Consider the following 25315-nt stretch of genomic DNA (forward strand, 5'->3'; position numbering starts at 1 on the left):
TATATATATATATATATATATCCCATTTACGAGGTCTGTTCAGAAAATAACCGAACTCTTTGCATTACGCGCTAATGGAGATTTAGTGATATGCGGTTGGTAGCACTGCGTTGCGCATAACTTCTGTAATCACATGTTCTTGGATTGTTGACATATCAATGTAAGTGATGCTCACTGTTTTTTTCGACTTTGTCGAATTGTGTATTTTGAATTGTTGCCTCAATGTGAAACAGAGAAGACCAACTAATGGTTCTTGCACCAGGACAATGTTCCCGTATACTCAACTCTGTCAGTTCATCAGTTTTACGTCACAAATTAGATTACTGTCCTCCCCAGACCTGGCTCCTAGCGATTTTTTCTTATTTCCGAAATTAAAACCAGTGCTGAATGGACGTCGTTTTGAGACTATTGATCATCAAAACAAATTCGTCACACTTTAAAGGGTATTCGAAATGAAGCTATCGAGAACTGCTTCGCGTAATGGAAACTCCTCTGGGAAAAGTGTGTGAACAGGAAAGGGGAGTACTTTGAAGGAGACAAGGATCAATCATGTATAAAATTAATAATAAAGTTTAAAAAAATAAAGTTCGGTTATTTTCTGAACGGACTTCGTATGTACGCAGATTTATTTGGAACAATTTTGAGGTTAAGTCATATAATAGTGGTGGTGGTACAAAAATATTCATTTGATGTGCTTGTGATGGTCAACAAAAAGAGTATTTTTAAAATATAATTGCAATATTTAGCAATCACTCTAGTGTTCTTTTCCTTTTCCGTCTATTATTGATAACCAGATACTTACATGTATAGGACTGACTGCTTACACTACTAATTAAATATTATATTAAATGGATTTGGATTTGGCAACGTTCATTTTTACTTTGCTTTACTTTTTTATTTATTGAATTAAGTCGAATTAATTTAACACATGGTACCATAAATTCAGGGGTTGGTAGAACATGAAAATTAATTCCTCAGAACCATGAGATCTATTATGTTTTGTTTTTAAAATTGTATGATTTTTTTAAATCATGTGGCCGCATCTTCGTCAAAAAAACAACATAATGCAATGATACACAATTAAGTTTTCGGGAATGTTAAATACGTCAGCAATATTAGTACTCGACGATCTTGTAGAGATCGCTAGTTCAAACTCTTCCAAACGACATTTTAGAATAATTTTCTTGAGGAGATGCCTGTGATATAGAGCATGTAATAAAGTTTTATTTTACACAAATATATACTGTTCAAAAAATGGGAAAACTTTTTAAATGAATGTAAAGCAGCAAATAATTCTGCACATAATTAAGCTGCATTTGCTTAGTAAAATGTAAAATACAAAAATAAAATGATGCATAATTAAAAAAAAGATAATTATACAAAAAAAAACAATGCTACAAACCTTTACAACATTTCTGTGTAAGACATTTATCATTTGGTTTTACATTTACTTTTGATATGTAAAATTTATACAATAAATTGAAAACATACAGTCTGTTTGATTATAAAAGCTCCGAGCTACAGAAAGATTTGAACTAGCAGTTCTAACTACAATTTGAAGCTATTCGAAGGACCTAACAACCCCAATTTCTGGAACTAAAATAAATTTCTTCATTTCGGAGATATTGGCAGCGGGAGTGTTAAATGGCACACCCTGTATACTTTACATGGTGTCCAAAAATGGGTAACTCGGGGCCTTTATAATCAAACAGACTATATATTATTTAGGGATGTTAATTGCATTCCATTATTAGTCAAAAAGTAACCGAGATAAATACGTTTTTTACTGTGGGTGGGATTGTGAGCACCGTATATGATATCAAAATGGTAAAAATAGGAAGTTATTAGGTAGTATTTGCTAAACATATACCTAATATTTAATTTATGCTATCATTCCATCAAATAAACAATAGTGACTTAACATTTACTACGGTGATTGACTCCAAATGGTTTATTTTATTAATTTCTAGCAGTAAAATTGATTGATATAGATAAAAAATGATATAAAAGTACGGGATACCGAGGTAGGTCTCAGTTCGGCTATATCTCTGTCGCTTTGGACGTAAAAAGCTGTAAGTAATTACTTTTGGTTTTCTATTTTGAGAAAAATTAGTTTTCCAATGCAGTTATTACAACCAGTATCTCTACATATGTTTAAATATCAACTTAAGATACTTAAGATGGTCCATCTTTTTCAGAACAAGATGAAGTGCCTTCTTGCAATCACAGTCGTGTTACTGGGTTCATCTCAGGGCTTTTACGTTGAACGAAACCCCCACCAACAACTAGCCATCGCTCGCCAATCCCGGAACCAACCAACGATTTTCCAGTCCCTAGGCGACTTGTTCCACCGAATGCACGCAACCGCCACCAAGAGATGCGCTTACCTCCTAGACGAAGCCTGCAACAACGGGGGCATACCTGGAGCAGGCTCGGACAGCGACTGGCTGACCCAAGGCTTCAACCCCGGAAAGAGATCCTCAAAAGTCTTGGAGGAAGAGCCGGATAACGACTTGAACCCAGAACCAGACGACGACCGGCCGAATGGCGACTTCAACCTCGGCAAGCACTGCGTCAACGCCATGGACGAATCCTGCGACAACGAAGAAATTCCTGGGGCTGGGCCAGAAAGAGATTGGTTGCATAGAGGTTTCCACCCTGGCAAGCCTGGTCTTCATCCCTTCGAAGAAGATAACGATGTTCCTGTAGCCGCGGCTGACGGTGGTTGGTTGAGTAGTTTTAGTATAGTCTGTCCCAACTTCATGGACGTTTGCGGAAATGTAGGCGTTCCAGGATCTGGAGCAGACAGGGATTGGTTGGAAGAGGGGGGAGGTAATCCAGGTAAGAGGCGATTGAATGGTATTCCTGGATCCGGTAAAGACAACGACTGGTTGCATGGGGACAACACGCCTGGCAAACGATGAAGACTATCTAGACTGCTTGTTAGTTATTTTTGGTACGACTGATTTAATTAAATATTCCCAAAATTTATAACGCTACTTCAAATACCAATAAAAACAGATAGGAGCATAATCAAGTTTTTTAATTGTCTCAATAGTGTGGTGATAAAAAAGTTTTAAAGGAAAGGAATCAGTGTCGTACCATTTATTTAAAAATGTCCCCTGTAATGGCATTTGCACGCTACTGGGTTTTTCAATTCAACTGAAATCATACTGACAATAGTCTACAGGGTGTATCTTGAATTTATCGACAATTTTTCATAAAAATTCCTCATTAATTTGCGAGGTAGAAACTAGTGTTCAAATTCGGCCAGTCTTCTAGCAGACACCCTGTATAGTTTGAAGGAAAATTGTTTTATTTCAACCGCTGTTGCAAAACACATGACCATGTGAACGTAACACACTGTCTTCATACAAAGCACGGGTAAATTTCATGTTAATCTTAGGACTTCCGTCACCCGCGGCATTTCAAGAAAAACTGGCTTCAATTGGAGATACTGAGTTACCTTGGGCCAGTTCATTCGATGATGCCATATAACGTCGTTTAATGAGCAGTGTATGTGGTAAATAACGGTCAAAATCTCAGTATTATCGTAAAAAATAGAGCTATATTTTAATTCGAATTTGATTTATTTTCATATTTTTATTTACCAAAATTCGCTTTTCTGGTATACTTTAGTGGTTTTTCTGGTTCCAGAAAAATATCACCCTGTAGATTATTTTAAATGTATATTTTCGTATTTTAAATCAGAGAATCATTTGCTGAATTTCGTCAGAGAAAAAAATCATGATGCTATTACTATAATAATCATATTTTCGCGGATGTTTTGAATTTTACAAAATAATGAAAATGCCAACAAACAAATAAAAATTAAGTTCAATTCAAGGTAAAATATTCACTTGGGTAACAATTTATTATTTTTGAAAATTATTTTTGTGCAGTCGAATCTAATTTTCAAAAAAAAAAATCAAAATTGTTGCCTGTACACTTGACATAACACTATAAACTTTATATAGGTTTCAAAACACCTATATGTGTAGTGATCTGCACATTTGCAGAAAGTTTAAGAACAAACAATATATGTACATATAAATGTCTCTTTCTGTATTATTACTCTTAAACAGACGAAAGTAATGTTTTAAACGATTTATTAGATCTTGAATTACGTGCGTTTTGATATACCGGGTGACTCAACCATAGGGTCACCTTAATAGATCAGATTTTGCCGTATAACATAAGATAAATAACAAATTCCTAAACCCGCAGTTTTTATGAATGATAGACCAGGGCGGATCTGTTTTGAGGTGGATGTGGGAGGGAGCAAGTAATTTTTTTCTGGATTACCTTCAGTACAACTCACATAATAAAAGTGTAGATCCCTAGATCTGGGCGGAACATTTTCAAAATTGCAAAATTGTTTAAAATATTTTTAAAAAATTCCTAGTTTATCTGAGTTTTATACTCATATCTTGGAACCTATGCATTTTTTTTAGAATTGAATTTTGCACAATATGTATACTGTGAGTTAAAAATGTTTAAATTTATTTCCGATGTTGCAAAATAGCAATAATTGATGAAAAAAAGAGCAAAATAATCAAGTTTTTTGGATAATTTTTAAAAAATATTTTAATTGCTCCGAAGGTATTCTAATTTTGATAAGAAAAACTTTAAATTATATATACGTAAACCAATTCTTTCCTTGAAAAATGCAATAGCATAGGGTAAAATATACAGTATATTTAATGCATAAATAATAAACTTTGTTTATAACAAAGTATGTGCAAATTAGACAGTTGGCATTACAATATTCGAATTCTTTGGCTCGCGAGACATCGGATTAAAAAATAAAGATCGAAATTGGTACATTAGAAGCCGAGATAACGCAATTTTTTTCGTACCTTCGCATTCAGTATCGGAGCGAAAGCCCTCTCCCTCACTTTTCGTGTTTTGAGTCACTTATTTTTTTTATCAAGGTCAACATTTTTAATTTTCTTTATTTTAAGCAGACGAAGAAAATTTTACTTATTAGGGGTATTTAAATATCTCTAGTGATTTTTGTTTAAATGACATTTGGAAGCATGGGCGTAGCTACAACTTTTGCTTGGGGTGCAAGCTGGATGCCTCAAAAAAAAGTCTCCGCTCATCAACTGACTAACCAATATCAAATTTGTACACGTTTTGGTTTGATTCTAAAAAAAGGCCGCGCAGTGACCGATAATTTTTCTGCAGAGGGCCGTGCACACCCCTGCTCGCCCTAGCTACGCCCATGTATGGAAGTAACAGCGTCATCGACTTTTTTACAAATTAATTGATACTCAATATGTACAAGTGGTTTATTTTCAAAGTCACATAAAACTTTAATAAATAAATGCTAAAAATGCAATTTTCGGCCGAAATGAGCGAAGAAATACAGTACACGCCATTTAAATTTCAAATGAAACTATTTTTGACCGCGTAACAACTTCAGCACACTCGAAGATAGGGGAGAAACAAAATTATACGAGGATTCGAGTGCTTTGCGCTATAGTTACCTTCACTTATCAATTATGACGACTGCACGCATAATAAATTCATATACTGGCTGCTGGCAAGATATAAAATAAATGTCCCTACCTCGTAATGGCTGAACCTCAAACTGGGATTAGCTTGACCAGAAGTGGTTTTTCTCATCTCGTTAGCGAAACCTTCGCTCTCGATAACCGGAATCTGCGCTTTTACGAGAAAAGTCTTTTCCTGTTCGTCCATCCCAACGGCATTCAGGACCTTACCATGCCGCTTGTTCACGACTGTGTACACTTTGCCTGAAACAAAAATAAAGCCCTCTTAGGAAAACTAAATACTTAAACAGGGCGCAGCACAAAAAGGTATACGTGATTTTATAATATCGGATCGGTTCTGTTATAGCAGTTCGCAGCGAAATTGGCGCGAAACGAAAAATATTTTTTTACAACCGCCGCCGAACTGTATCACAGTCAAAATACGAAACTGACTCGCCAAGCGTCACCGGAAATCGATGTGAGATTTTTAGAGAGGCGTTTCTCAAATACGTGGGTGCGATAGGTATAACGGGTGATCAAAAAACCGGAATTTTGGAATTTTTCACTTCTCCGGTCTGTGTGCCACATTCAACAGGAAACAAACGCGTAAACAAACAATCCGAACAGTCAACCTTCTGTTGGCTAAATACTTTTGTTTGCCACGAAAATCCTCCTATACGGAAGCCACCTAGCGCACTAGATGAAACTGTACGAAATAAATAAGAGTTGCCTTTCACTTTTTCCATTGGTCAGTTATTGGCATTGTAAAATTGGTCAGGAAGACTGATTTTAACTGTTTTTATCGATCGACGATTCGACGGCGCATTGCAAGATCCCGATGTCAACTGTGCCATAGCCCAGCATAGTAAATCACGGTAGATATGAATGAAAACTTTACAATTACAAGAGTGCGCCTCACCATTCATAAATCTCTTGTCTAGGCACCCTGCGTAGACACCGCTCACCTGGATCAACAGGTGTTCGAGAAATTTCAACGACTTCAATTAATTAGTCAGTGTCACTACTTAGTTATATACATTAGGTTTGTCGTCAAAATAATTGTCATTTTGCCGAAAAAAAACTAAAAAAGTAGCACCTAATTTGTAATCTCAGACAGACGCCATAATTTTGATTTACTTAAAAGCCGTTGAGGTTTAAGTAAAAAACTATTCATCGGTACCTAGTTATTGCTAAAAGTATCAAAACGTGAAATTATTTTTTAAATTAAAATAATTATTAATCAAGCAATCACGTTGTCTATGAATGAGATCGATTTACATGGCTACTCGAAACTATTTTATACAATTTGAAATAAGCCATATATTTTCATTGAGTTTGGACACCCTACTTCGCCGTTAAAGTTAGCCCAAACATTTTAGTTACACCCTGTATATTGTTACACTTCGTCATAAAAATTTAAAAACAGCTGTAAAAAAAACTGAAATTAAAAATAGAAAAATGAGCATAAATTTTATATTTTACTGATATTCTCTGTGGTATGTATTAACTTTGATGTATCTGTGTTATTTTCACGGATATTGTTTTTCTATTTAATTGTATTTGATCAATATTTTTAATGACGATATAGTACCAAAAAATGCTTATTTATTTAGCTTTTATCTTGGAGAAATTATGTTAAGCGTCCTCAACAAGTCTTCTATCCATGATTTATTTTAATTTAATTTTATCGTCCTTAATTTTTTTTTGCAAAACTGTTTGAAATATAAGTACATGTTTAATATTCGCCCTGTATTTTGAATTAAGTTCTGATAAATGTTATTCGAAAGCAGCAGAATTTGAGGCTGTTTACAAGGTTCTCTGGCAATATATTTCAAATTCAGTCTACACATGTTCTGAAAATGTAAACAAAGTATACAAATATTTTATAGGGTTAATTTAACGCAGAAAAATTCCTGTCCATTTCTGAGTACGAAGTGTAAACAAGCGTGACTCAGTCGCTAACAATTTTATTCGAGAAAAGAATTGTTTATCGATCAGTCAAAGACGTCTTCTGACGCCAGTTCGGAGCGAGCGAGTTTTACTAGCGCCAAGTGTCTACCTACATACCCAAATCTGCCTTCATTCATGCCTTGGATCGGGCATAGTAGTACGCTCTCTGAAATGATCAAAGTAGCAGTGAGAACAGTCGTTGATCGTAGAGTTACGCAATTATTTTCAACGAAAATTCCACTAGAGTGAGTGTTTTGATATTTTAGCGGTTAATTTGTAAAAATTTTAAATCTCCCGGCAGATATGAGTTTTTGATATTTCCAACCCGGTTTTATTTCGGAAGACGATGTATCTCGACAGTATCAGAATTCTAGTTCTTGTCATTTCTTGTGTTCAAAGTACCAGATTGCCTTTGGAGGTATTCCAACGACATCCGACAGAGCACCATCACCACCACAGGTTAAATAACCACAATTTAGGAGGCACCTTCCACAGGAAGAAGATCCCAGAATACACCACCTTAAAGATCCTGTACCAAGTCGGGGTGAGTATTTTTCAAAACGCCTACCAACCCAGCTCGCAATAAATTACTCGATAAAATAATCGTAAATGTGATAGTGTATGTATCGGAAAAGCAACAAACATCTAGGTTATAATAATTACTAACTGTATTAATAATATTTCCCGTTTATCTCGCTCGCGATAAAAACAAATATATTTAATTCGCTTTATACTCATTGTCAGATATGTATACACTAAAATATATAAATGATCCGTCAAAAAAATCCTTATAAGGTATTTTTTAAATAGAATATCAAAAATACAAAACAGTTTTGCTGAATTCAGTGCAGACGCTATTCAAAACTGTAGCGATTTTACGACAAGGGGGTTGAAATTAATAAAAGTAATGGCAATAAATGTCTGTACATTCTGCTAAATTTATCAATACAGTCAGTACCTCACCATCGCAATTTGATGTGCAACAAAATGGGATGACATGGGAATATTAACTTTTCAAATGTCGTGAGAAGAGTAAAATATGTACTTGAACGGCAAAATTACTGCGGAAACTATATAATATGCCTGCAGTAACTTTGATGCTCAAGTTGGTCTTTTTATTGTCAACGACATTAAAGAATAAAATGATATTTCAAGCATATAGGTACAGGTTGCTTTAATAAAATAAAAAATGCGTTTGCACTTTTCCAAACATTAAAAGTTTAATTAATTTTCAATACAGCATTTTTTAATTCATTAATTAATTTTAGGTGAAACGTTATGCTTACTTCAACATTTCTACAAAAAAAAAAAAAATGGTACAGTGATCTTTGTAGGCAAAGCGAGAATTTTTGGTCAAACTTATTTTAAATTGGGGAAAGAGCAGTTCATGGCATGTTAATTGCTCTGTCAAACAACGACCGTGTTTGAGCCATCCGGTTTTTTTATAGAGACTTGCCTAACCTAATAATTTACCGATAATTATTGAACGTACAAAAAGCCAGATAGCATCCTTCAAGAAAAGGAACTAACTTATTAGACACAATCATACTTATTCGAGTGGAAGTCGAAATACTGTAATTTGAACTTCTATAAACCACAAATATTCTTGATATGTACATGTGGATAAATAGTTTTGTGACAATACATACACAGGGCGTACTTTACCACATGTAGCTATTTATATATTAAATTAAGCTTATTTAATTCCATAAATTAATTGCTTTAAATAAATTCGCTTTACAATGATGAAATATTAGACACAGCCAAGGCGTAAGTTTGCCCACTCCACCCTAAAAAAGGCCCTCTCGTTATCCCTAACTGGTCCCATATTATGTTACGTGGTTTTGACAGGTCGGAAGACAAGGGGGAAGTGTCATTTTTACCTAAACAGGAAGCAATCGAAGGTATTTCAACCCCGATACATCAGTGATTGGAGCATAGGCGTACAGTTCTAAATTATAGAGGGTTCTCGAACAGTAAAAACATGCCTCAGAACGCTTTTCACGTTCATGTCACGTTAGTATACTGTTGGCTTTGTTATCGTGCGGATGTTGCGTTCCTATGAAACTTTTTTGGAAACTCAATATTTACATTACATAACTTAAAACATAACAGAAATTAATTAAAATTCAGTTACAATACGCTGTTGCTCCACAGCCACAAAAAAAAAAGTTGTCTGTACTTTTCATGCGACATATGTTATCCGTAGTATTCTTTGCCTCCTGATCACGAATCCGGTGTCAGAACTGGTGTCTAACCTCAAATAATAGGTCAAATATGGCAAAAATTCACGAAAAAGTGCTAGGAAAATACAAAGAAATTTTTTTTCTTTATTCAAATGTTCATTTATATGGTTAAGACCCTGCTGAACGTGAATCCGCGGTCAGAATTGATGGTTCTTTTTCCAACCTCAAAAAAAAAAACCGGCCAATTAAGGTCAGATATCAGGAATTTTCAAAAAATAACAGATTCGCGCCAAATTTGGTATACGGGGGTTTTCGGAGTCACTGATCACGGATCCGAAGTCAATTTTGCAAATTTCAAGATGGCGGATCCAAGATGGCCGACCAAATTTTCAAAAAATTACACATTCGCGCCAAATTTGGTATACAGGGGTTTTCGTGGTGGCTGATCACGGATCCGTGGTCAATTTTGCAAAATTCAAGATGGCGGATCCAAGATGGCCGACCGAATTTTCAAAAAATAACACATTCTAGCCAAATTTGGTATACGGGGGTTTTCGGGGTCACTGATCACGAATCCGAGATCAGATTTACAAAATTTGTTTTTAAAAATTTTACCAATTACCTATGTACTTTATTACCTGAGATTAAGCAGAAAACCAGTGAATAGATCTTTTACAAAAAAAAACAAGATATAGGTAGCCGAAAAAAAAAAGGTTAAAACATTATTGGGTACTCAGGTTATAACATAAACAAAAATATTACAAAATGACTTTCGCACATCTGACCTCGAATCCGTAATCAGCGACCCCGGAAACCCCCGTATACCAAATTTGGCGCAAATCTGTTATTTTTTGAAAATTCGTGATATTTGACCTTAATATTTTGAGGTTAGGAAAAGAACCATCAATTCTGACCGCGGATTCACGTTCGACGGGGTCTTAACCATATAAACATTTGAATATAGAAAAAATTTTTCCTAGCACTTTTTCGGGAATTTTTGCTATTTTTGACCTGTTTTTTGAGGTTAGGGAATTCCTGTGATATGATAGCTCAATTCTGACACCGGATTCGTGATCAGGAGACAAAATTCGGTACCTACGGTTAGAGATTACTCAGAAAACTAAATCAAATTCTGTCGCGATTAGTTTTTATGAATCGTCAGGTGCAGCCTCGGAAAGGAAGAACCAGCGAGGTCAATAATGCGTTTTCTTTAGAGCAGGGCGAAGGTACACAAATCCAGTTCCGTTTCAGCCAAAAGTATTTATTCTAATTGGTCGGATATCCGACTTGGCCCTTGGTTTTCTTAGAATGGTAACTATTAGAATGGTAAACATAGGTAGTTAAATGCGGATATATATAAGTATTAGAGCTTATGAATTCACTTCCTCTCCATTGAGGTGGGCACAATGCTGCTTAGTAATTTAGGGTCTTTGGATAAGTGGTTGCCGTTTCCTGTTGCTTCCTCTTTCAATGTTGCCCTTTTGTCAGCCCAGCACCTTATTGTACCTCCCAATCTGATTTCTCCCGGAAGGACCAACGACAATTTGAATCAAAACGCGTTTATTATCTGTCTGAGACACTACTACATGCTCCAAATGTGTTGGTCTCTTAGCTTGAACGCTCGAGGTTAAAACAAGGACCACTAGTGCATGTGCAGTATACAGGGTATCCAATAAATAAGTGACAAAGTTTTAACTTGTGATATTTTCCTTATCGTAAACCTGTCAAACCTTGTATCACTGTAATAGTAATTATTATATACCATGCAGAGAAACTCGTCGAGAAAAAAAGGTTAAACAATTTAAAATGTCAGTTAAAAACTTTACAAACTGTAACTGAATGAAATTAAATTTTTAAAACTATTTGGATCTGTTTAGACTAACATAAATTATTTTTTTGGACTAGACATATCAGTCACACCCTGTAAACGACTTTAATGTCGTCGATGCCGAGCAGCTGTCTAATGGAATGCATATATTTGCCGTTTGCAGAAGTGAGGCAATCCCAGTCCAGTTAATAACTTCGAAATCTCGCCTTAAAGCCCATTACGAAATTTTTATCGGCAAACGTAATTTTCCCAGTTGGTGATTTGTCTAGTACGTTATAGGCTTAAAACGGAAGTTTTAAAACCTTATTTATTGACATATTAATATACTATACAAGTGAACATTTAATTAACAATCCCGAGTGTACCGGATGTCTCACAACTCACAGCTATGCGTCGTCCAGTTGATTTCAGCGCGGTTTGGCATTCATTCCAAATCTGACATGTTATTGAAAAGTTGCAACACGCCGGGTAATTGTCAAAACGCTAGGAAATTTCGAAACCGAACACCTCGAGTTGCGCAAGAATTCGCTCCGATTGAATTAATTATATTGCGCGGGAAGAGATACTAATTTTATATTAATTGATGTTATTGGTATGATATTTGCCGAATTTTAGACCACATTTAATCTTCATGGTTTTATATTGATAAATAAATTATTTAACATTGTATACATACAGGGTGTTTTTAAATGCAGTAGCAAAAATGGTACCAGTGAATGTAGAGCCTAAAATAAGAGAATTGAAGTAAAAATACCTTATATGAAAGTTGCAGCTCTGAGGCGACATACCCTCTTAAAGGAGGAACAATACTTTTTATGTGTTCCCACAAAAAGAAATCCGTAGGCGTTAGGTCAGGTGAACGTGCAGGCCAACAAACAAGGGCATCACGACCAATCCAGCGATTCGGGTAATTTAAATTTAACCATTCTCTAACGGCAAGTGTACTATGTGCAGGCGCCCCATCGTGCAGATACCACATCACCTGACGTGTAGCGAGGGGTACATCCTCAAATAATGTTGGAAGATTTTCGTTCAAAAATCTAAGATACTCGGCCACTCCAAGCCTGTGTGGAAGAATAAAAGGACCTACTAGAGTATTTCCTGCAATTTCCATCTAAATGTTTAAACTGAAATTATGTTGACATCTTGAAACAAATATTTCACGAGTATTTTCTTCCGACCATGAATGAACATTATGAAGGTTTACTGCACCTACTCTACGAAAATTTGCTTCATCGGTGAATATCATCGGTATATTCATTAGGATATTTAAGTCATGTCTGGAAATATTAATGTACCATTGAAAAAAATCCACGCGGTTAGGTAAATCAGGATCATTCAATTCTTGCATGGGTTGATGGTGAAAAGGGTATAAAAGACTGTGAGAAACTTGCAGTTGCCTGGACACCAGTCTTGTGCTTGTACCACAGTCTTGTTTTAGATGCTCCAGTATAGCTTCCTCAGTTTCAACAGGTAGAACATTACGCCTTCTTCCGGCATCCTCACGATTGGGCTGAATTTTACCAGTTTCGCGAAGCTTTCTTTCCACCGAGGCCAATGTTTGTCTATGAGGAATCGGTCGGTTTGAGTATCTTTGGTGGTATAATCTTACTGCAGCGTTACTATTTTGTTGGATGCGAAAAACACTTGGAGTATGTCGACATATTCGTCAATGGTATAAATATTATTTGCTATAATTATTCTGATAATAAATTAATCAATTGGTACTAATTATTGGTTGACAGAAAGTGTCAATTTATAAATATGATAAATAACAATTTATTTGTTATGACATCCGCCTACTTTATTTTTACAAATTTTCGCAATTACCCTTTTAGTGAACGATGTCGCATCTAATTTTTTTATTAGAAAACTATCGGTTTTATCGAAAAATTACAAGAGGTAAAAAAGTTCCGCAATAAATTAGTCTCCCCAATAAATATTTTTAAATAAATAATTTGCGTCGTATAAAAAATTTCTAATAAAATATTGCAATGGGGTTGACTGTTTCACTCCTTTATAAAATACATCAATGATCGAAAAAATATTGAAAAGTTGTCTCTTTATTAGTGGGATGCTTTTACGTTTATTACGTCCGATGATTCAGCTATGTATTTACTAGCTACTACAGACAAAATTTTAATTACTAGATGAATAAAACCCAATTTCTTTTCAAGGAAATTTTCTACTCATATTTCTCAAAATTTATTAAAATATTTTACCGGGAAATTATAAATTGCCTCATTTAGCAATAATTAAACTTAAACTGCCGTCATTTTAAATCGCTTTATTAAATGAATGCAATTAGATGAAGAAAGTACAATTCAAAGAGACAGAAAAATACCACGGATTTGTTGTCAGTCTAAGTTTAACACTTATTTACCAACCCTTTACAAAATGACTATTTCGAGTACACTTCATGGATAGACTTGCTAATGGTAATGGTCTTGAAGCTCGTCATTGAAGTTCAAGGTGAACTGGACGTGGTGGCCAACTAAATCGCCAGACCTGAGTATGCTGGACTTTATTTAGTATTGATTTGGGTAAAAAAAAACTAAAATTATACTACAGCTGCGGCCGTTTCAAATCTTAACACGAATTAAAAATTATTTATTACGGTTATTATTAAAGCTGCGGCCCTGTTTTTTTTCCACAACACAATTACGTTATAAATTAAATGAACCCATTCTGTATGTAACAAGTTGAGATGATCCCACAAACACACGTCCAGTTGGGCAGCATATCCGTTTATCAGTTTCTTTTTTTTTTTTTTCGGTAAATATAACTGCCGTGGGCCTACAGGTGTTCTTTCAGGGGTGCACACTGCCTGATCCTAAATTCGTACACCTTGCGTCTGTTCTCTTCAGCGTGGGAAAATCGCCCAGTTACACAAGTCGTGGGCCCGGCAGCAGCCTGACACAATGCTGGCACCCTGCTCCACTCTCTCGACCCCTCAGACCCCCCTTCCGCGTCCGTAGGGGAGACGCGTGTAAGACTTGTGTAAAAATCACTGCCAAAGGCGATTGAAACCGGTAAATTCAAGGATAATTGAAAAACGGAGTTTTAAATGATAATTTAATTTCCCAAAATTAAATTCGGACCCTCGACAGGATGTTTTGGGGTTGGTTCTTGCAAAATTCGAATTTGAATTCGATTGATTAAAATAAAAAAAAGTTGTAGAGAGAAATATCCGAAAACATTTCTTTTTCGAGGTACAGAGTGTCAATTATGAAAAAAGAATCGCGTTTTTTTCAAACATCGCAAACATGAAAGAACCCCGCACAAAATCAATGGAAAATGGGTCCCAGTCGATTTTGTTGAAATTGCAGAATGTTATAGTAACCCTAAAGGTCACCTTCAAGTCAATTCAAGGTCATTTCAACATCACACTAAAGAAAAGGCTTATATTGAATTTCAACCAGTATGTTTTTTTTGGGAGAGGGGACTGAATTCGGGATAGCTTAGCCCTACAAGGTCACATTTAGGTCAAGTCAAGATCAATTCAAAATCAACGTAAAGAAAAGGCCTTTCACCTGCAAGTATGTATGTTTTTGAGGTCGCTTCGGGGATAGCTTAGCCCCATAAGGTCACTTGGAAATCAAATCAAGGTCATTTCATTTGACTTAATTTCAATTCAAGAGCCGCAGATGACCTTATAGGGCTAAACTATCACCGAATTCAGGCTCAGCGACCTCAAAAGCATACATATTTACACGTTAGCATTCGTGAAAGGCCTTTTTTTACTTTGACCTTGAAATGATCTTGACTTGACCTAAATGTGAACCTGTAGGGCTAAGCTATCCCCGAATTCAGGTTCAGCGACCTCAAAAGCATACATACTTACAGGTTAACATTCGTGAAAGGCCTTTTCTTTGCTCTGACCTTGAAATGATCTTGACTTGACCTAAATGTGACCTTGTAGGGCTAAGCTATCCCTGAATTCAGTTCCCCCCCCCCCAAAAAAAAACTTATACACGCACTGGTTGAAATTCAATACAAGCCTTTTCTTTAGTTTGATATTGAAATGACCTTGAATTGACTTGAAGGTGACCTTTAGGGTTAAGCTATCTCCAGATTCAGATTTTGCGAGCCCAAAAACTTATACATTCACTGGTCAAAATTCAATTAAAGTCTTTTCTTCAGTTTGACCTTGAAACGACCTTTACCTGACTGGGACCCATTTTCCATTGATTTTGTGCGGGGTTCTTTGAGCTAATGGCTTGGAAAAGGTGTTTTAAAAAAAAAAGGTACCATAAATTCAGGAATTAGTAGAAAATTAAAACAATAAGACCACAGATCTATTATCTTTTGTTTTTGAGATACAAAGCACCAAAGATATTTTTTTAAATCAAACTTTAGTCATATTTTTTCCAAAAATCAATATAATGAATAGAAATTTCCTACAGTAAAGTTTTTGATGGTGCTAAATACATCAGTGTTGCCAGTTTTTGACTATCTGCTAGAGGTCGCTGCTTACGACCTCTACCATTGACATTTTCTGACAACTTTTTTGAGGTTATATTTTACATATTTTGCAACTGTAACGAAATTGACTATTCCAAAGTTAACCAGCTTTTATTCTTTGATTATTCAAGATCTAAATAGGTTTGTTTTCATCCAAGAGAGCTATCCTTTCGTTCCAGACATCCTGTATATTAAGGAACAGAAAGTGGTTGACTTTGGGACATATAAATGTACTTTCGTCAAAACCGTTGCGTTTCCAACGTTTTCTGTTATGTAAAATTAAATTTTACATTATTGTAATATACTACTGGAAAACATAACCTCAAAAAAAATTTGTTACTTGGTAAGGCCGTAGCTAGCGACATCCAGCAGATGGTCAAAAACTATTAACAATGATGTATTTTTTATTCATAAAAACTTACTTGTTTCAATTATAATTACGGTATTTTTTTGGAAAAATGCCTAAAATTTGATTTCAAAAACAAAGTAGTAGGTCCAAGGTCCATAGGTCCCTAGAAAAAAACGTTATTTTTTTACGTTTTATCCCACCCTCAATTTGTAGTACCTTTTTTTTCGAACCACCCTGTATATATACGTCAAAGTTACTGAAGACATCAGAAATTCGACGTCACGACGTCAAAATATCCATATTTTGGGAATTGGAGTACTGCGTAACTTCTTTTGTAAAAGAGTAGTTTGTAGAGTTATTTTAGATTAACTGAAATTTTTGGTATCGAAAATGTAAGTTAAAATAAAATAATAACCCCAAAATAGTGCATTTTCCTACTCAAAAACCGCAATTAAAAACAGTAACTGAATTAGCATAATACCCATTGGCACCGAATACCTATTACAATTATTACAATTCGGTCGAATCAATTTTTTTTCCTACTGTTTAGCGACTTTGGTTTTCGAGTTTTTAAACTTTTTAAACGAAGTACGGGGGGGATTCTGTGTAAAGTTTTATTTTCGGAACAATGAGGAGCTTGCGAGAAGAAAAAACAAAATTAAACTTGTATAGATGTAAATGAATGATGAAGCCGAGGCAATAAAACATTAGAAAAACGTATGTCAGAAAGTAACGTATAATTTGTTCCTTTAAAATTATTAACGAGATGTTTACCACGAAAAGATAATACTTGTTCTAGATGGTATCTCAACCCTGTTACTATTATTCTTAGAAGCGTTGCAATTAGATGGCTGGTCAAGAAAGAATTGGCTTCTGCTACCTGATCTTCAATCCTCGAGATTCGAAGATTAACTACTGGGCTTTGGATACTGTAAACTAACGTCCCGTAATTTTTTTCGCTGACACCAAGATGTATAAGATTTTATTTTTGAGTATTTTTTGTTTTAACACTCTGTATAATGGACTTCTTAGAGACGATAAAGATCAAATTAAGATATAAGGCAAATCGAGAATATGTTATTGAAGTTAACAACAAAAATTAATTTTTGTAATTACCGCAAGTCTCGGATATAATTCAATTAATTTTTCTTAAAATAAACCCGTTTTGCACCGGACCTGAAATTTAATCGGGTTAATAATATGTACTTACTTGAAGACATAATAGAATTAAAGTTATGGTGTGTATGAATACTAAACTCGATGAATAAATTAGACCAATAGATTATTTCTTTGTTGGCCTTTTTTGGGCAGACAATTTCATTTAAGCGCCTCTAAATACACAGCAAGCAGTACGATAGCCAAAAATACATAGGCACTATTTTATTTTTTGCACATTTTCCCATTTTTTTCATTTATAATTCATTTTACTTTTTTTGAATTGTCCAATTTTAATAAAATAAATCGAGTTAGCTTAATATATTTGAAAGTATCGCGAAACAAGATAATTTAAATTAATTTAAAACAATTTTATAGGTAGTTTGGAATAACGTAAAAAGCTTTTAATTAATTTTGACATAAGATGAAACCCGCCTTAAGATCCCTGAGCTGTACCAAAACTAAATATTTCTTTCCAATATTCCACCACATTTCCAAGAACGTGTTAATTGTTCCAGATGATAGTGTTGTACTAAGAAATTGTTAATTACTACTTCATTTAATAATAATTACTTATATTAGAGTCACATATATGGGTATAAACATGCCTACAGAGTACATATATAATTTCTCACATGCTTGATTAAGTAAATAATATAACTACATTGTGATGAAAAGAAAACAAAACTGAAACAAAACTTTCGAATGAGTGACAGTTAAGAAACAACTAATTTTAACGAGAGCATGTAAAAGTCAGTCTACAAAACGCTTAGGCCATTAATATTCCTTATTTTTTCTGCCATTCCCAGTCTTTCGCCAAGACCTATTCAAAATAAATTTGCTAAGCTTTCGAACGAGTCGACGCCTAGATCTTTAATTTTTATTTTTCCAGGAATCAGAGCAGGACTTGCCCCTGTGCAACGCGAGGTCGATATGCAATAAAGTGGACTTATACGACAACCCTTGGGTGGAAAGGCAATGTAGATGTGCCGAAGGGAAAACCTGCCCCTTAGGTATCCAGACTGATGACGGGTACACCTTCGTGGAAAAAACGAGGCAGTATAAGCTATGCGAGCCTATCAAGAAAATACCGAAATGCAGGTAAATCCTTTACCCGTCTCTGACTTTTCTAAGACTTAAGAAATTTAAAATGAATATTTTGTAGGTATTTCCGGGATATGACGTGGTCTATAACGTTATTTCCAAATAACGTGACAGATCAAGTGGTCCATTGCCATTGCCCGAAGAACTCTCTGACGTATTTAAATAAAAGAAATGTCCTACACTTGCCTAACGAGGAGCTAGCGTTTCAGTATTTATTTTCCTGCTCGCCGCAAACGGTAAGTCAAACTTTTAATGCCGAAAATATGCTTTATTAAAAGGAAATTAGCACAGTTTGAGTGCGGCAGTGAAATAGAATCAATATTACACAGGGTGTAAGAAGTATGACTGCCATTACTTCCGCATGTGATATAGTAATCAAAAATCAACATTCAAAATACAGCGAGTATTAATATTGGGGAGTTTCATCACAGCGTGACAACAGCGCTTGACCTGCCGATGTACACCACGTGTGCACGCGGCAGACTTGTCCTACGGAAAAAATGTAAACAACTGTTATTGTGAAACATTTAGTAAACTTCAAGACAATCCAGTTTTTAAATAAATAAAATAAAATGTAACGATTTTGTAGTACGAAGATACTGTTGTGCATAAATTTTAGCTCGATTTTAGTAATTATGAATCTATTAAAACAGGAACTTAACATTTAATCAAATTATGAATTTGAAAAATATGTAATTAAAGTACCCAAAGATCCCGTCGTCCAAATAATCAATCAAAGGTATTAAAAATAATTTAGGTACTACCAAACAGCAAAATTCCATCACCACGCACGCACGACACCTTCGAATCCAAGTTTCGCGCACTCGCTGGAAAACACTCCGACACGGTCGAATCCAGATACCAACTGAATTGCGTATTGGTGGTTGCTGGACACCTTAGTACCTTGTGTTAATAAACCGCAGTGCCGTTTTTTTGTTTATTTTAATATATTCTCTCGTCTGTTAAAATTAAGGCAGTCAAACTTCTAACACCCTGTATACCAGAAGATTAAAATGCATCTTTTATTAATTTTTCTCGAAGCTAGTTGAAAAAAGCAAGGATTTCGCAAGATTTTTAATTTTAAGAATCTTTTTCAAATAATTTTACTGTAGACTCAGATTTTTGCTTCAACATTTCAGGTCCAAGAAACTATAAGCATCCTGATGCCAATTCAACATTATTTTTGATAAATAATATTCATCAATTTAAGTTTTAATAATATTTTTTTGCTGTGACAATTTTTCTCTTATAATAATACGAGAATTTTAAAATTTTACACAAAAAACGCCTCCACGCCACCCCTGACTGATTTTAGGTCGTGGTCATCTTTTTATAAAGGATAAAATTAGATGGATTATGGATTACACAGCCACACAGAAAAAAAAAGTTGGGTATACTTTTTATGCGACATATATTTTTCGTAGTAATTTGGCCTCCTGAACACGAATCTGGGGTCAGAATTGGCCCATCACGTCACAATTTTTTCCTAACCTCAAAAAACTTGTGAAAAATAGTGAAAATTGATGAAAATTTACTGGGAAAATTTGGAAAAAAATTTATTTCCACATCAAATAGTACATTTTTATGTAAAAGACTCTGCTGAATTCAAATCCACTGTCAGAATTGAGCTAGAACGTGTGGTTTTTTTTCTAACCTCAAAAAACCGAGCAGGAATCGCTATTTTCAAATTCTGAGCGGATTTTGACCAGATTTTGTATAAAGGGGTTTTTTGGGTCGCTGATTACGAATATGAATTCACATTGTAAAAATTCAAGATGGCTGATCCAATATGGCGGGTGTACTTTTTTGAAATCCACCGATTTCAGTAAAATTTGGCATCATAAGGATTGCTGGTTGATCTCACCTTCATTAATCACACATCTGGAGCCAGATTTTCATAAATCAAGGTAAAAGATTCCACTCCGTCTAAAAATGTGACTTCGCTTAAAAAAATGACTTAAGGACTCTACACATGTAATGATGTGTAGTGTGATGTGCTTGTTTCCATGGGACAAGACAAAAAAGTTTCTACTTTATTCTTTCATTTATTTAGTCGTGCATGGGCTTATGGTTTTCCAATCAGATTTTTTTAACTACTATGCAGTTTTCCTATGGCATTTAGATGCTTTTATTTCTTAATAATTTTAAAGTTCAAGGAAAAGGACACATTACTGCCACACAGCACATCACTGCATCTGCTTATGCCTTCAATCTAAAAATGTGACTTTGCCGAAAAAATGCCGCCTACTCGGCCTAAAATTATGACTCTGCCTACAAATTTTACCTTGATTTATGAAAATCTGGCTCCAGATGTGTGATTAATGAAGGTGAGATCAACCAGCAATCCTTATGATGCCAAATTTTACTGAAATCGGTGGATTTCAAAAAAGTACACCCGCCATATTGGATCAGCCATCTTGAATTTTTACAATGTGAATTCATATTCGTAATCAGCGACCCAAAAAACCCCTTTATACAAAATCTGGTCAAAATCCGCTCAGAATTTGAAAATAGCGATTCCTGCTCGGTTTTTTGAGGTTAGAAAAAAAACCACACGTTCTAGCTCAATTCTGACAGTGGATTTGAATTCAGCAGAGTCTTTTACATAAAAATGTACTATTTGATGTGGAAATAAATTTTTTTCCAAATTTTCCCAGTAAATTTTCATCAATTTTCACTATTTTTCACAAGTTTTTTGAGGTTAGGAAAAAATTGTGACGTGATGGGCCAATTCTGACCCCAGATTCGTGTTCAGGAGGCCAAATTACTACGAAAAATATATGTCGCATAAAAAGTATACCCAACTTTTTTTTTTCTGTGTGGCTGTGTTATCTTTAGACGTTTTGAATATATTAAAAAAAAAACAAGAATTTTAAACTGAATCTTCGATTCATATCTATGACGATTTTTTCTTACGTTGGGGAGTTTATCAGAAAGTAAAGTTTAGCCTATACAATTCGGGACACTCGGTATACAAATGAACTAAAGTACCTTAAGAAATAAGTGAAAATTTTTCCATATGTGAAAAAGTATCAATTTCAGCCTTGGAACGCTTTATTTTCCTTCCCTCGGTATATAATATACTATTTCTAGTTGCATACAATATTTTTTCTATTGCCTACCCAAAAAATATACGCTATAAATTAAAAAATATATATTTTATGTACTTTGTACACGAAAATGACGGTAATGGCATCTTTTAGCAACGTGAAAAAGTGTTGAGTTACATCCAGGATAGGTATTAGTAAAAAATATATACATTACGGTTCATTTCAACAAATAAAAATTTTATGTATCGATTTATTATCACTATTCCAGCTAATTACTGCCATTTGTAATCGATAATTTCACACATAAATTAATTACATCATAAACCATTACTATAATTGTATGACCTTAAGTAACAAATCTTGGATGTTACGAGTGTGTAAACAATAATAAGAGAAATTTTAATCGCTGACGCCTACTTTAAAATCACTTAATGTTTTTCGTTACGACAAACAATTAGTTGTAACTTTAATACAATTTATCTCTGTTTTCGTTGTGAAATCATAATATTTGCGACAAATGAAAGAACTAGCTCAACAGTTTACAACATTTCTACTACTATTTTGTAAGTTGTGTATTTCTCCCCTAAATGGGTCGCCGGGTTATCTCAATTGAAGCAATAAACATTGACTCATTTGATTTTGCAGAGGCTCCGGTGCCAAAGAAAGGAACCCTGCAGATTGTTTACCGTCCGAAAACGCCAAGAGTTTTTGGACGAAGTGAACGTAAACACGCTGTGTCAATGCCCCCACGCGCACAGATGTCCGCACCACCACACGGACTACGGAGTAATCTCCGGCAAAAGCTACACGGAAGAGGCCATCAAGACTTACAGTGGCTACTGCTTGCCCTCTTAAGACGTCGTCTTGGTAGATGTCGCCCCTTTTTCTTTGTATATATCTTGCCCGCTTGCTTTGCCTGGATGCAACTCTGTGGTTGCGATCGAGAGATTTCGAAAGGTTATCGAATATTCCGAAAATAATTGGTGTCTCTCATCTCATTCAGCAAACCAAACACGGAGCGATTTGATATCGAGCCATATTTATTTTGTTATGTATTTCCTCGCAACAACAGGTATTCACCCAGTCAACGTGACTATAATGACCATATATTCTATAAATTAATTTATATTGTTTGGTTTATCGAGTTCTGTATAACTAAATACAATCAGTGACAGAATAAAATTCATAACCAAACTGGAGTCGGACTCTCTTTTTAATTTTGTCGTATTTTCCATTTTTTTGTCAAGAAATTAATTTTGTTTCGATTTTGATCAAGAAAATCTTTAATTCCAAATATTTTTTGTCGCATAGAGTTTAAATGAAGCAACTTATTTAAAAATTAATCTCAATGGACTGTAAAACGGATTATTTATTTCCTTAGTACAATAATGAAGTTTCTTTGCTCAATTTTGTGACGAACTTAAGGCTTTAATTTATTAATTTTATATACCTGTGGAGGTTTTTAAGTGGTAGGTATTTATAACATTGTATCGTTTCCATTTCTTTAAATTACGTATAACTTACGTTATCACAAGGCCTAATCGCAAAAACACACTGTATCACATCCGGGTATAATCGCATATATTTTCTTAAGAGGGCTTTATAGAAAATAGGCAACCAGCAATACATTTTTATACATTTTATTACACAGCTTCACGTGTCAAGTTTTCAGATCTGCAGTTTAAATTTTTTTAGCGTCAGCAGTTTTTGAGTAATAAATAAATCTACGGGAAAAAAGAATTGTATATTTTTGCTTTTTTTAAAAAGACCTAAGGACTTCAAAAATTTTTTTTTGGTAATTTCATCATAAAGCTCTTTTAGACAATTTAATTCTCTTCAATTTAAGCGGTTCCGCCTTGTACGATTATTTGTCGCTATTTCTGACTGGCAATCAATTACTCGGGAAATAATGGTCGAACAGAAAATTCAAGCAGAGTTTTAAAAACTGCAAAGTATTCTCTACAAGTCGTAATTATGGGTTTTTGATATAAAAAATTTTTCAAAGTGAAAATGTTGGTTAGAAAAAAGGTAAAAATTTGTATAATTTTGGGATTTTTTTAATATCCCTTAATTTCTGTGCCTAGTGTATGAATTAACAACGGACTTTCCTCCATTCTAAAGCAGATTTTCTATAAAATGGAGTTAGTTTGAAACTCAAATTACTTTTTGTTGTAAAGAAATTTGTAATTTGCCGACTTTCTACAAGCGACAACGTAAATTACAAATTTCTTTACACCAAAAAGTAATTTGAGTTTAAAACTAAGTCCATTTTGTAGAAAATCTGTGTTAAAATGGGGGAAAGTATGTTATTTGTGCATTAATTCATATTTAGACAAACTGTGTAGTAAAATCTATAAAAATGTATTACTGGTTGCCTATTTGCTATAGAGTCCTCGTAATATCAATATTTAGTTGTTGGATTGTTTGAAAGAAATTACGAATATTTGCGAATAACTTGCTGTTTCGGTAAATGTTTTTGCGATTACGCTACGCGAAGAAGGATAATTGTAAAGACTTGTATTATATAAAAAAACATTTCACAATACGTTTGAAACGTTGTTAATTTAATTTTAATGAATAAAAGTTATTATTTTAATTATTTTACTGTACAATTAAATTAAATATTTTTATTTTTTGTAAAATGTAATGTACAAATACGAAATAAATATTACTGTAGATTAATATTTTTTAAATTAATCCGAGCCTTGAAATTTAAAATTAGGAAAACATCCGCACAGCGAGTCGTCGCTAGGCAACCCGTAATGTCACCCCGTGCTGGTTTAGTAATCTAACCTTCGTCTGGGATACAAACGATGCCAAATTACAATTTACATCTTGTGTTTCGTTTTCTACTTGTTTACGTTTACAAATAACAAACATACTTATTTGAACAGAAACTCAAACGAAATAAAAAATATTTAAATAAAACACATCCCAGGTAGCTCTGATAATTTCAGTGATACAAAACAAAAATGTCTCTCATTAAACGACAATTTCTCAAATTTATTTTCGATTATACAGGATGTCCATAAAATAGGTATTATTTGATGTTATTTAATGATGTTTGCAGCATCATTCAAAATGTCAAATATACCCGAAATAAACATAACAGCATACTGTTTTCGCCATTCTTTCAAATGTAATTTTGTGCATTACTTACTAAATAGTTTGAAATAGGAAAAATAGTAATTACAAACCTCAGAATTTTAAAGTTTTCAGTAAAGGAATATTTAGTATCTACTCGTATTTCGTTTTGTATTATTTGTTGCAGTTTCCGCCCTTTAAAAAGGATGTCACATGACAATGGACATTTAAGAACCAAAATGGACTGAAAAATTATTGTATGGATATCGTTTAATATTGCACTGTAGCGACGAAGAATAAATTTTACTTTTTATAAATCTCCACAAGAAAAACTTAGATTTTGTTAGATCAGGAGACTTACCTAACCAACAATGAAAACAAAATTACACAGGATGTTTTACTTTTACCGCAAACAATTTACAAAAATGAAGAAATTAATTTAGTGTGATTTTTATTTGACATTGGAGATACGGGAGGATTCCTCTTAAGTGGGACACCCTGTATTTCCATTTCCTTTGCGAATTTTCTATTTACCTTGAAACGGTGCTTCTTCCCCCGTTTTTCGCAGAATAAAATGCGGCGGAAACGCATTTTATTATTAATATAATTTATTAATGTGATAAGAGCGCAAAAACTATGTTAATAAT

The 25315-nt window shown here is 34.3% G+C and overlaps 3 protein-coding genes across 3 annotated transcripts in view; 2 read left to right on the top strand and 1 right to left on the bottom strand.

Moving 5' to 3' along the window:
* Nucleotides 1–25315, bottom strand: part of LOC108916926 (elongation factor-like GTPase 1) — a 65683-nt gene that overhangs the window by 782 nt on the left and 39586 nt on the right. The window contains exon 3 of the mRNA XM_018723264.2: nt 5575–5762. Coding sequence (XP_018578780.2) covers nt 5575–5762 — 188 coding nt within the window. The remainder of the gene's footprint in view (nt 1–5574; nt 5763–25315) is intronic.
* On the top strand, nt 2025–3033 carry LOC108916930. Its single transcript, XM_018723267.1, has 2 exons — nt 2025–2072; nt 2199–3033. Exon 2 carries the CDS (start codon nt 2205–2207, stop codon nt 2922–2924), a length of 720 nt encoding a protein of 239 aa, XP_018578783.1. The 5' UTR covers nt 2025–2072; nt 2199–2204; the 3' UTR covers nt 2925–3033.
* On the top strand, nt 7551–23256 carry LOC108916928 (protein giant-lens). Its single transcript, XM_018723265.2, has 4 exons — nt 7551–7992; nt 18323–18531; nt 18596–18770; nt 22230–23256. The coding sequence occupies exons 1-4, from the start codon at nt 7795–7797 to the stop codon at nt 22437–22439; spliced, it is 792 nt and encodes a 263-aa protein (XP_018578781.1). The 5' UTR covers nt 7551–7794; the 3' UTR covers nt 22440–23256.

The sequence above is a fragment of the Anoplophora glabripennis genome, unplaced genomic scaffold (assembly GCF_000390285.2).
Source record: "Anoplophora glabripennis isolate ALB-LARVAE unplaced genomic scaffold, Agla_2.0 scaffold2, whole genome shotgun sequence".
NCBI classification, from domain to species: Eukaryota; Metazoa; Arthropoda; class Insecta; order Coleoptera; family Cerambycidae; genus Anoplophora; species Anoplophora glabripennis.

Bases quoted from the DNA above. Each gene is read 5' to 3' on its own strand.
- LOC108916930 (XM_018723267.1), top strand. From the start codon at position 2,205: ATGAAGTGCCTTCTTGCAATCACAGTCGTGTTACTGGGTTCATCTCAG.
- LOC108916928 (XM_018723265.2), top strand. From the start codon at position 7,795: ATGTATCTCGACAGTATCAGAATTCTAGTTCTTGTCATTTCTTGTGTT. The intron at 7,993-18,322 runs GTGAGTATTTTT...TTATTTTTCCAG, and splicing joins AGATCCTGTACCAAGTCGGG to GAATCAGAGCAGGACTTGCC. The intron at 18,532-18,595 runs GTAAATCCTTTA...AATATTTTGTAG, and splicing joins AAGAAAATACCGAAATGCAG to GTATTTCCGGGATATGACGT.